General features: G+C 42.3%; 1 protein-coding gene across 3 annotated transcripts in view; it reads left to right on the forward strand.

Moving 5' to 3' along the window:
* Positions 1 to 13,166, forward strand: part of ARHGAP45 (Rho GTPase activating protein 45) — a 74,090-nt gene that overhangs the window by 31,227 nt on the left and 29,697 nt on the right. For all 3 annotated transcript variants that reach the window (XM_034437665.3, XM_087894228.1, XM_034437667.2), the window contains exons 4-7: positions 5,082 to 5,166; positions 7,497 to 7,569; positions 10,268 to 10,346; positions 11,962 to 12,099. In XM_034437665.3, the coding sequence (XP_034293556.2) occupies positions 5,082 to 5,166; positions 7,497 to 7,569; positions 10,268 to 10,346; positions 11,962 to 12,099 (375 nt within the window). The remainder of the gene's footprint in view (positions 1 to 5,081; positions 5,167 to 7,496; positions 7,570 to 10,267; positions 10,347 to 11,961; positions 12,100 to 13,166) is intronic.

Genomic DNA, 13,166 nt, shown 5'->3' on the forward strand with positions numbered 1-13,166 from the left:
GACTGCAGGAGTTTGGCCTAAAATCTAGAATTCCACAACAAAAGCCACTTTTATCTCTCAAACAAAGGTTGAAAAGCATTACATTCTTGATTAAGTTATCTTTCCATTGATATACCTATTTTTATGGTACTACTTCAAAAAAAAAAAGTGGTGTTATTAGCCATCAAACCTCAAAAATATACTTTCCCCAAAAAATTGTTTCCACAATTTTGGGCCACTACTGTATAATCTGGACAACACGATTGGTGCAAATTACACTATTTGTATCATCTGCCCATGGAGGTCAAGATGCTCAGGGTGTCAACATGGCACACTTCAGATAACCTGCGAGCCCAGCATTATGAATATATGCAGGCTGCACAACTGTCCTGAGATTTATGTGGCTTGCTTGGTTTTGATTTAATATAATGTGTAAATCCAGCTGTTCTTGCTTATAAGCCACAGCTTGTGGCCTAGCATGCATGCAGATGCAATCAATTATGGCCTATTTAACAAATCATTAAATGTTAGCACATTTTGTGAACCAAATTAATAACTTCTGGAATAAATGTTTCCTTAGTTTTATAGTGTGCGTACCATATACTGTTGAATAGAGATGTTAGCAAATGTTTGTTTGGTCTGCATTTTAATTCACTCTTCCTGGACAGTATGTTTATTTTTATGCAGGTAGTCCAGGGGTGAAATGCTCCCGATTTGGACCGGATCGCCCGATCCAGTAGCGATGGAGGCGGGTGGTTCGGAGAACCAGTAGCAAAAATCCCTTTCCCCCCCTCCGCCATTGCCCAGCGGAGCTGCTCAATCATCAGGGGCTTTTTTTTAATTTTTAAAAGCATTTTTTTCTACAACTCTTTGGCCGAAAAAATGCTTTTAAAAGTAAAAAAAAAAAAGCCTCTGATGATCGTGTGGCTCAGCTGAGATCATCAGAGGCTTTTAAACTTTTGCCGCAGGGTTTCAAAGGGCCGCCCTACAGCTGATCAGTGTTAAAAGGAAGTGTGGTGGTAGACCAGTGCGCTTGAAAAACAAATGAGTAGACCGGTGCCTCCAAAAACAAATGAGTAGACTGGTGCCTCCAAAAACAAACGGGTAGACCGGAACGCTCCAAGAACAAATGGGTAGACCTGTACAGCTCTGCAAGCAGTTAAAAGCCTGGGAGACCAGTACCTCTGCTAAATCCTAAAGAATTGTCACATGACCATCAAACCATGCCCACAAAATAAGCCACGCCCACATAACCGGTAGTAAAAAAAATTAGAACCCACCCCTGAGTAGAACCCACCCCTGTCTGATACAGTGGTGGGATTCAAATAATTTAACAACTGGTTCTGTGTCCTAATGACCAGATAGGTGGGCGTGGCCATGGTGGGCGTGGCCAGGGAGTGTAACAGGCAGCACTCAGCCTCCTGCACCCGCCTGGGAGCCAAAATAGGGCACGTGGGGACTCCTGGAAGGGGCAGAGAGGGGCAGGGCCAGCCAGCAATTTAACAACCGGTTCATCCAGAACGGCCCAGAACAGCTGAATCCCATCACTGGTCTGATACTATCTGACCCACAACTTTGTCCTTACATGGAAGTTGGAGCTCCCAGCAGACTCCTCCCTAAATATTTGGACCAGATGGGAAGAACCATGTTTGATGATAGAGGATAGGACCCTAATCCTTCCCTTTCTGACTATGTACTTGCCCATGAATAAGCAAACTTTTCTTCAAAATTTGAAGAAAATGGAGAAAAAGTATGCACATTTCAATGTGAATATTCACACTCTTTAAAAGATAGCACAAAACGAGTTAAACCAGAGGTGTGGCTGAATCCACTCAGGGTTGATGCAGATTGGAAAATGAAATTTAAAATTTCCAGGGTGGGGGGATCATCCTATTCATTGGAGTGAGATTTACCCATGTTTGTTAGAAGTCTGCTCTGTTCAGAATTGATTCCGGAGACCATTTTTGACCATCAAACTTCAAATGTCTGCTCAACCCCAAATCTCCAAATTATAATTTTACAGTGATAAATTAAAAATGCGATTAAATACATAATGGAAGAATAACTAATCTTATTATAATTAGTATTAATTAAATGAAAGGAAGCCTTTTTTCACCCTGGACCTCATCTTACTTTATAATATCTTGGCTAATTTTAGCTTTTGCAGTCTTCAAATCCAAACCTGGATAAAACTTAAAATTAAAAATGATTTAGGTTGAGGTCTGAAGATTGTAAATATTTATAAACATACCATGTTTCCCCCAAAATAAGACCCTGTCTTACATTTTTTTTGAATCCTGAAATAAGTGCTTGGCCTTATTTTCGGGGAGGACTTATTATTTTGGGGCGTGTGGAGCAAGATGGGACTCCTCTTGCCATTTTACCTGATTTCCAGCTTTGTCTCCCTAACCCTAACCAGAGGAAATGGTGGGGACCAGCTGTGCATGCGTTTAAATATTTTCAGGGAGGGCTTATTTTAGCGCATGCTCTCAAAAGCCCGATTGGGCTTATTATCAGGGGATGTCTTATTTTCTGGGAAACATGGTAGATGTATTCCAACCTAGATAAGAATCAAATGTTGTTCTAGTTTTCTGGAAAGAAATATAAAAGTGATAGGATGTTTGAACCGATTCTTACTTTTCAACAGTAAGAACTAATAATTGTTGGATGCCTTCTTTTACCACAGTGCAGAGTAGTGCAGATTTTTCAGAAATAAAGTCTTTTCAATGTATATATTTTAAAAAGGACCAAATCTGGTCTAACAATTTTGCAATAACCAGAATAATCTGGAAAATTATGAAGTAGATTCTGACTCTAAAGCAGGAGTGTCCAACCTTGGTGCTTTAAGACTTGTGGACTTCAACTCCTAGAATTCCCCAGCCACCTATGCTTGAATTTGGGGAGTTGAAGTCCGGAAGTCTTAAAATGGCCAAGATTGAACACTCCTGCTCTAAACGATTCTGTGAATTGCCAAAATAATTCTTTACAATGGCACTTACGAGTATTTCTAGTGGTGAGACACTTTCTTTTTTCACCTTGAGCCTCATCTTACTTTATAATATCTTGGCATCAAAGGAATTGACTTTTTTGTGCTCTGAATCATATCAGAGAAGCCGAGGAGGAAGTGGTAGGCAGAGAATGGCAGCTTCTGCAGCTCAGCAGAACCAAAATGTTTGTTTTCTGTTGCTGTCTTGGTTTCCTGTATCCTGAACAGTTTAACCACAAAAATGAGAGAAGCTTCATGTTCATGACATCTGCCATAGTGATCTTTGGAGAAAGAAAAACCCTGGGCAAGTGAGTGACAGTGTATATCTCCCCAAGCAAAAATTAAAGTGAACTTCAGTTTCCCAGGGATTATAAGTGAAGGGTCAGTGTCAAAGAATGACTCGTGCAACGATGGTTCTGCCCTAGGATCCTTTTCTACGACCAAAAGATTGGTTTTGCATAATTAATTCTTCAGTGTGTTGTAGCTGTTGCAACAGATTCCTCCATAAAGCTAATCCTGTTGATTTGACCCCCCCCCAACCGGGACCTGAATTTCTATTTCTAATCAAGATGGTTGTTAAGTGTTGTGTCTGGTTTTACAACTTTATTTGCCACTGATGCTAAGTGATACACTCCAGTTTTTAACTGAATCTGCAGTCATTAAGCAAATCTGGCTTCCTCCGTTGGCTTTGATGGTTAGAAGCTTGTTGGGAAGTTTGTAAATGACCACAAGATATACTGCAACTGCAACATAACTACATCAGGGGTGGGTTCTACTTACCTTTACTACCGGTTCGCAACGGGATCGTGCATGCTTCGCTTGTGCGCGCGTGCCAAGCTTTTGCGCATAGACAGATCGGATATGATGACATCCAGGTGGGCGGGCAGAGCTTCCTCCCTGTTTTACTACCGGTTCGCAAGAACTGAACCGAACCGGGGGCAACCCACCACTGAACTACATGCCGGTTGCCAAGCACCCCAATTTTGATCATGTGCCCATGGGGATATTGCGACAGTTGTTAAGTGCAAGTCAATGTTTTCAGTGCTTTGTAACTTCTCATTGTTAACATTTTTTTATTGAGTTATAAAATAAAATAAGATACAAAATACCGAAGAAAATAGGAAAACAGTGGGGGAGGAAGGGAAGGGAAGAAGAGCGAGGAAGGATTAGGAAAAAGAAAAAGAAGCATTGGCTTCCGACTCTCTCTGTTGCAGTAACATCAAATCGCAACTTTTTTGTTTTTTCATAATCATATAAACTAGCCATTTCTATTTAAGGATCCATCAGTCTAATCGGTAAAACCCAAAATCAAAGTTTCATTCTTTTCCAGTTCAAGCCCCAAAGTTCAGAAGCGGTCTCCATGTGGAAACAAAACTATTTATATTCTTTTCTTTAATCAAAATAGTCAATTTTGCCGTTTCAGCCAATTCCATCAGCTTCTGCAACCATTCGTCCATGGTAGGGATCGAAGGGTCCTTCCATTTTTGTGCGTACAATAGTCTTGCTGCTGTCAACATGTATAGTAACAAAGTTCCAGTGCTTTTGTAACTTCTAATGGCCACTAAATGAATGGTTGTAAATTGAGGACCACTTATAATTCTGCATCAGTACAGTTCCCATGTTTCCTAATATGATTCGATTGCTTACTTGTACCCTATGACTATCATTAAGTGTTGTACCTTATGATTCTTGATGAATGTATCTTGTCTTTTTATGTACACTGAGAGCATATGCATCAAGACAAATTCCTTGTGTGTCCAATCACACTTGGCCAGTAAAGTATTCTATTCTATTCTATAGGTAATTGAATGACAGATTCCAAACCCTCTTAGGGTTGTCGCTTTGCAAAATGAAAGAACAACAAGAGGAAAGCTATCATTATTCTTCTAAATAATTCTTTTTCCCCCACTGAGGATGATTTTATTGTGTGGCTGTGAAGTGCTTGCCTTGCTCCTTTTCCTTCCCACCCCAACCCCCATATGAGGAGCATTGGAAAGCGCACAGAAATGTATAGTCTTATTGTGCTACAGTTGCGCTGTGTATCCTGTAGGATGCCTTTTAAGATTGATGAGTTGGGGAGAATGTCATGGTTTCCTTTTCCATCTGCATTTTTTAGGCTTCCACTATGAATCTAACAACGAAGCTGAAAAACGTGAATTTGAAAAGGCCGTGGAGATGATTGCAGTCTCCTTCAGTAGCACGTAAGTGTTCTGACCGGGGCTTCCCGAGGCGCACAAAGCCGAGTCCTTGTCCCGATAAACCCCTTTTATTTAATTTACAGTGAATTCCTCTCCAGCAAAGTCTTTCCTCTCCCACAGACAGTTCACAATCAGTGACTTTTATCAGGCTTGGAGAGTGGCCAGGCCGATATCTTTCAGACACCGCAATACTTGGCAAGAATGCAGTAATGAACTAATTGTCTCCTGCAAACTCCATTTCCCTTTCGCTCCTCTTTTATTCCCTCTGGGAGGGGCCATTCATCATCCACTGTAGCCTTACTCCCAAGTCGACCTTTGTTCTTTAGCTGTTCCCTGCGTCTGGCATCTCTGCACATGTGCACACTGGGAACAGGCTCCAGCTGTTCGTCTACCTCACTGATGTCTGACTCCAAAGGCTGATAACTAGCATATAGCCCTGGCCCCCTCTCTGCCTCTGACGCAGAGCCCTCATCAGAGCCTTCCCCAGACTCCAGGACTGGCCCATGTTCCTCCCCAACCTCCTCACTGTCCGAATCTGCTGCCAGATCCGCTAGCCACTGGCGGGCCCAACAGTAAGCAAAAGATCAGCTCAAAGGCAATTTTAACAGAATTTAGAAGCACAGCATCATAAAATTAGGGCATCCACGGACCCCACCCACTTCACACTCTTCTTCACTGGCCCTAGTTGGATGTAAGCAATTCAGTGTTAAAATATCTAAGAAATGCCTCTGCTTGAAATTCTCCATGATAGTACATCCTCATAACTTCTTCAGAAGAAGCTTAATCCTGTTAAGCTTCTATTTACTGTATAGCGACATCATGATTATAGAAAAGCAGCCCAAGTCAAAGGAGAAAAAACCTCAATATCAGAGATATTTAATTTGGATTTCTGCAGTGAGGAATTTAAATGGCACCTTAGAATAGAATAGAATAACAGAGTTGGAAGGGACCTTGGAGGTCTTCTAGTCCAACCCCCTGCTCAAGCAGGAAACCCTACACCACCAGACAAATGGTTATCCAGCATCTTCTAAAAAACTTCCACTGTTGGAGCATTCACAACTTCTGGAGGCAAGTTGTTCCACTGATTAATTGTTCTAACTATCAGGAAATTTCTCCTTAGTTCTAAGTTGCTTCTCTCCTTGATTAGTTTCCACCCATTGCTTCTTGTCCTACCTTCAGGTGATTTGGAGAATAGCTTCTTACTCTTATGATTCTAAAACAGGTGTCTCCAAACTTGGTAACTTTAATCCAAAAATGCTTTTTTCAAGAGGCAACTGGGCTCTTTTTTCTTAGAAGGCGTTTCGCTTCTCCTCCAAGAAGCTTCTTCAGCTTGAAGCTTCTTGGAGGAGAAGCAAAATATCGTCAAAGAAAAACAAGAAAGTCCAGTTGCCTCTTGAAAAATCACCTTTGGGACAACCATGACCTGGATGACTGAGAATCTCCATAGACATTTGGCAACTTTAAGATTTGGGGACTTCACGTCCCAGAATTGAAGTCCACAAATCTTAAAGTTGCCAAGTTTGGAGACTTCTGTTCTAAAAGAAAGAACCCTAAGTATGAGTTTCTTTCTTTCCCTTGAAGAGATAAAACTAATATTTTAAACATTAATGTTCAGTTTCACTACTCTAAATGATGTTTGCATATATTTGTAATAAGGAAATGCTGTTTGGTGAAAGTTAAAATAGTAATGCCATGGGCCCCAGATGCTGATTTTTGCATTCACTGGTATGGTGCAATTCCAAGTAACGTTTTCTTAATGACTATTTGGGTTATAATCAGTGTTGAAATCCAATTTTTTTTATTACCGGTTCTGTGGGCGTGGCTTGGTAGGCATGGTGTGGCTTGGTGGGCATTGTTTGGTGGGCGTGGCAGGGGAAGGATACTGCAAAATCTCCATTCCCACCCCACTCTGGGGCCAGCCAGAGGTGATATTTGCCAGTTCTCCAAACTGCTCAAAATTTCCACTACCGGTTCTCCAGAACCTTCTGGATTTCACCCCTGGTTATAATGCTGAATAGAGAATATGTAGGGTGTTGATATAGAGTCTGATATAGGGTGTTGGACTAGAAGTCCTCTAAGCTCCTGGTAAATGGAACTGCATTTCCTATCACCCGCAATCAATAGCCATTTATGATAGGGGTTGAAGGGAGTTGCAGTTTCAAACAGTTAAAGAGTAGAGCAAGTGTTGTTTGTGCAATCAATACTGGCAAGCAAAAATGTCACTATTAGCCTCTTTTTGAGAGTCAGTGATGGTTTTGGCTGCTGCTACTAACTTGCTAGTTATTTCCTACTATATCAACCTTTTTCCTGTTTTGTTTTCTTCCCCATTCCAGTGTCTCTGAATTCCTCCTGGGAGAGGTGGACAGTAGTACCATCCTTTCGATTCCTCTGTCTGATCTGAATCAGGTGAGCTCCTTAGTTCATTGCCCAGAACAGTCCTGTTTTGAATGAGAAAGCAGCGGGTTTAATCTCTGGTGTTTCAAGAGAAAAGGATCCTATGCTGAGAAAAAAAATATTTTTTTTCTTTGTATCCTAATTCCAAATGATTCTTAGGGCCTAAGAAACACTAAATTTAATTTAATTTAATTTAATTTAAGTTAATTTAAGTTAATTTAAGTTAATTTAAGTTAATTTAAGTTAATTTAATTTATCGCATTTCTATGCCACCCAACTCCCAAGGGACTCTGGGCGGCTTACAGCAAAAATAATGCGAACAATGAACATAGAAAAATTATTTAAAAACATTTAAAAACATTAAAAGCCCATGCACACCATTCATGGCCGGATCTCGCAAGATTGCAATAGTGAGATCAACAGCCCCAGGCCTGCCGGAAAAGCTAGGTCTTCACCGCTTTCCGGAAGGCCAATAGGGTGGGGGTAGTCTGGACCTCAGGAGGTAACTGGTTCCAGAGAGCTGGGGCAGCCACAGAGAAGGCCCTCCCCAATGGGCCCGCCAGCCAGCATTGTTTAACTGAGGGGACCCGGAGGAGACCAACTCTGTGGGATCTTACTGGTCACTGGGAGCTATGCGGTAGAAGACGGTCTCAAAGATAACCTGGCCCTGAGCCATGTAGGGCTTTAAAGGTAATAACCAACACCTTGAATTGTGCCTGGAGACCAATAGGGAGCCAGTGCAGCTCGCGGAGAATTGGTGTAATGTGGGTGTACCTAGGTGCATCCACGACAGCTCGCGCTGCATTCTGGACCAACTGTAGTCTCCGAACACTCTTCAAGGGTAGCCCCATGTAGAGCATGTTGCAATAATCTAACTGTGAGGTGACCAGGGCATGAGTGACTGTGAGGAGAGCCTCCTGATCCAAGTAGGGTCGCAATTGGTGCACCAGGCGAACCTGTGCAAAGGTCCCCCTAGCTACAGCTGCCAAATGTTGCTCTAATCTTAGCTGTGAGTCTAGGAGGACACCCAAATTGCGAGCCCATTCTGAGGGGGACAGTTTCTCCCCCCCCCCGAACCAAGGATGGATAGTCGACATAGTCTTTAGGAGGCAATACCCACAGCCACTCAGTCTTGTCTGGGTTAAGTCTGAGCCTGTTGACTCCCATCCAGACTCTCACAGCCTCCAGGCACCGGCACATCACATCCACCGCTTCACTGAACTGACGCGGGGTGGAGAGATACAGCTGAGTATCATCAGCATATTGCTGATACCCCATCCCGTATCGTCGGATGATCTCACCCAGCGATTTCATGTAGATGTTAAATAGGAGGGGAGAGAGGACCGAGCCCTGAGGCACCCCGCAAACAAGGGGTCTAGGGGTCGACCTCTGTCCTCCTGCCAACACCGACTGTGACCGACCAGAGAGATAGGAGGAGAACCACCATAACACGGTGCCTCCCACTCCCAACTCTCTTAGTCGTCCTAGAAGGATACCATGGTCAATGGTATCGAAAGCTGCTGAGAGGTCAAGTAGCACCAAGATACAGGAATGATTCCCATCTCGGGCTCGCCAGAGATCATCCATCAGCGTGACCAAAGCAGTTTCCATGCTGTAAATATTTTGATTCTAAATCATGAAGGGGCAGCTGGGCTCTCTCTAGGCATCTGTTGTGCAACCACCTCCAGAAGTTGTAGAGGCTCCAACACTGGAAGATTTTAAAGAAGAGCTTGGACAACCATTTGTCTGAAAATGGTATAAGGTTTCCTGCTTGAGCAGAGGGTTGGACTAGAAGACCTCCAAGGTCCCTTCCAACCTGTTATTCTGTTTTTTTCACCTTTCTTAAAGCACCATCAGTGACCTTCAGCTCAGGGAATAGATCTTGCTGGTTGAGGTACAACCAAAAGTCCCATTTTTGATGCTGTAGCTCCTGCAAATAAAAAAGGCTAGAAGATAGAAGATCCACCCACTCAGTTTTTTAGAAGAGAGGTCTCCAAAGTAGTGTAGGCCTCCTCTTTAATCATCTTCAACCGTCTTGCCCTACAAGAATGTTTTGCTCTGTAATTGGCAATACCACCATGGCAACCGCTTGGAATTTGAAAGACTGGTTCTGGGACTTAAGGAACTAAAAGCTATAGAACACCGTAGCATGTGTCACTATACACTAATTAAAAATAAAACGAATGTATGATTTCTAATGTACTCATCCTGCTAATGGATTTTAGGGTCCCTTATATCTTTCAGTATAAATTATTTCAGAAGGATAGGGCGAACAAAGAAATCATGTCCTTTTATTTCATTCACTTTTTTTAGCTATGTCATTTTCTAGTGGAGGCAGAGTGGTGCGATGGCCTAGAGGTGGAGCTCTCGCCTCACAATCAGGAGGCTGTGAGTTTGATCCTAGATAGAGGCAAATATTTCTCTGTCTCTGGGTGCAATGAGAATATATCTGCTGAACAAAACTCCGCATTGGCGACAGGAAGGGCATCTGGCCATTAAACGCTCTGCTAGCTCCATTCAGTTGCCCATACCCTGCAAGGGATTATGGGGTTGTTAAATGATGATGATGATTTTCTAATGGAATAAGAGAACTAAGGCAATTTGTCTCCATAAAAAGGGAAAACTTTGGCAAGGACAAAATAAGAAAGCTGACATCATAGAGGTGTCCTTAAAGGCTCTGAGGGTAACCTTTTTTTCCCCTTACTTGTAGTCGGTGGAAAATCTATATGGGGGCATTACAAGTTTGGGACCGGAAGATGTGCTGCATGGTAAGGAAGATTTCAGTTCAGGTAAGAACCATCTTTTACTATGATTTTTGTTCCCTTACTAGCTTCTCATGAATTGTGTAGAGTTCTGCATTTATGCCACATAGACAAATAATGTTGATATCATTCTGAATCTGATGCTTTCTCTTTTTTAAAAAAAATATAGGTGATTAAATTTCTATAAAGAATAAAATATATTTAAGAAAGGAAAAATAGAAAAAGGGGAAAAAAGAGGAAAAAGGAAAATAAAAAAAGAATAACTTCCGGCTTTTTTCAATAATTACAAACATAAAATAAATTAACCTTTTGATCTGAAATTGAGTAGCACCCAATATTTCTATAATGCTAAACAAGTCTAATTGTCAAATCCCAAAATTAATATAGCATTTCTTTGTGTCTCAAGCAAAGTGTCAGGATTCTGACGGTTGCCCTAATTAAATCATGAGTCTTGAGCCAAGCTTCCAAAGAAATCCAGTCATTTATTGGAAGCTTCATGTCGGCACATTCCAATTGAAGCCAACTCTGATCCTATGTAATTTGCGACCCAATTTTGACCCTGTTTCCCCCCCTCCCCCCAGGGTGTGTCATCAGTCACATTCGCCAACAGAGCAATTTCATGGGTTATAGAGATCACTTCCCTCCGGCCGCTGTGGGTAACCATGGGAGACAGTCTTGAGAGAGATATTTCTGGAATGTGCTTTTGTTTTTGGCGGCCGTGCTGCTTCCCGTTTTCCCATCCCCCTTGCCTATGGCAACTCGAGAGCAGGCCAGGGAGGCTTTGCGAGTTGACACATAGAATCCAAAAATAGGTTTCCAGATAGAAACAAAGCGAGGCAGTCTTTTCTTTAATTAAAGTAGTTAGTTTCACTATCTCAGCCAATCTCCATTACGAGGATCTGCAGATCTTTCCATTTCTGTACATGCAGAAAGGTTTCTTGCTGTTATCATATATAAAAGAAAGTCCCATGTTTTTTTCTCCAACTGCTTACCCATCATACCTAGAAGAAAAAGAATTCAAATTCTTTCTCATGCTCCTAATTATTGCACACGCTTGTCCTGGCAACCTCTTTAATTCTGCTCTGTTTCCATAATATCAATTTCATCCCATTTTTAGCTCATGAGTGAAACATGAGCCTGAATTATCTTTGGCTGTGTCAGTGTGGAAGCAAACTTTTCATCCTTACTCTGATGCTACCCAAAGGCAATTAAAATGTGTTAAGATACATCAACCATTACCATGGAAGGCAGCAAATTTCATGGTGCAATGGTTTGGGGCTGGCTCAAGGCTGGATAGGAAATGCTACAACTCAGCTGTGCAGAAAGTTCTCTCCGATATTTTGCATTTTGGAGCTCAGGTTTTCTTTGCATTCTTCTTCCTTGCTCTGCATCAGTGCTCACACCATTAAACATTACAAAAGCAACTGTTGCATTACAATGCTGTTTGTGGTATTTGGAAACCGCTGCATGACAAGAGAATGTTGATGTAATCAGCCTTTTATCAATTTCAGAAAGGTTTGCTTTTGACATTGGCTGAAGAGTATATGAAATTAGCCTATTTTTAGGGCTGCGCAAAATTAGATTCTGGCAACCAAAAGGATAAGATGAAGATCACTCATTTGCTACTTTTCATGCGATGCAGCACGCCTGTCAGTTGAAGAGGTGAACGTGCTCCTTCAGAAGTGTGATGGAGGGGTAGACTTTGCCCTCAAGTATGCCAAGAACATCTCCAAGTACATGAAGGATCTTATCTACTATATGGAGAAGAGGACGGTTCTGGGTGAGCTGACCTTGAAGGGGAATAGCTAAGTTGATTCTGTGCCTTGGGGGGGATAAGTGGCTGTTTAAATCGCCCAGCCTGGACTGATGGGGTTTGTATTTTAATGAGTTTTAACATACGTTTAATTTGTATTTTAATATGTTTTTATCTGGTTTGATTTTAATTATTGTGAGCCGCCCTGAGTCCTATGGAGATCAAATTAATAAAATAATAAAATAAAGTATCTGTGGTGCCAAAGTCTGCAGTCAATCAGGGGTGTCAAACTCAAGATCCGTGGGCTGGATCCGGCCCACGGGGTGCTTAGATCTGGCCCGCAGGGCCCACCTGGAAACAGTGAAGGACCGTCCCACAGTGCCTCCGCCAGCTAAAACAGCGCTCAGTTTTCGCTGGCAGCGGGTTGCAGGAGGTTGTCGCAGCCAAAAACTGAGCTCGGGAGCCTGTTTTCGCTGGCAGAGCACTCAAGCGACCACAGGCACTCCTGACACGAGTGATGTTGAGCTGGCCATGCCCACCTGGCCACGCCCCCCCTCCCCAAGGTCAAACACAACCCTGATGCGGCCCTCAATGAAATCAAGTTTGTCACCCCTGGTCTACATTATTCTATGTTGTTTTATAAAACTAATGATCAAAGAAACCCTAATAATTACCAGTATAGGTAGTTCTCGACTTACAACCATTCATTTAGTGGCCATCCAAAGATACGATGGCACTGAAAAAAGGCACTTATGACCATTTTCCACACTTACGACTTCTTTGCAACATCCCCCTATGGCCATGTGATCAAAATTCATAGGCTTGGCAACTGGCATGTATTTTTTTTTTTTTTTTAATTTGATTTATATGCCGCCCTTCTCCGGAGACTCAGGGTGGCTTACAATGCGTTAAGCAATAGCCTTCATTCTTTTGTATATTTTATACAAAGTCAGCTTATTGCACCCACAAACTGGGTCCTTATTTCACCTACCTTAGAAAGGATGGAAGGCTGAGTCAACCTTGAGCCTTGGAGAGATTCGAACCAGCAGAAATTGCAGGCAGCTGTGTTAATAACAGGGTGCACTAAACCCCTG

This window comes from Pantherophis guttatus, chromosome 1 (assembly GCF_059756535.1).
Source record: "Pantherophis guttatus breed Tessera chromosome 1, ASM5975653v1, whole genome shotgun sequence".
Taxonomy (NCBI): domain Eukaryota; kingdom Metazoa; phylum Chordata; class Lepidosauria; order Squamata; family Colubridae; genus Pantherophis; species Pantherophis guttatus.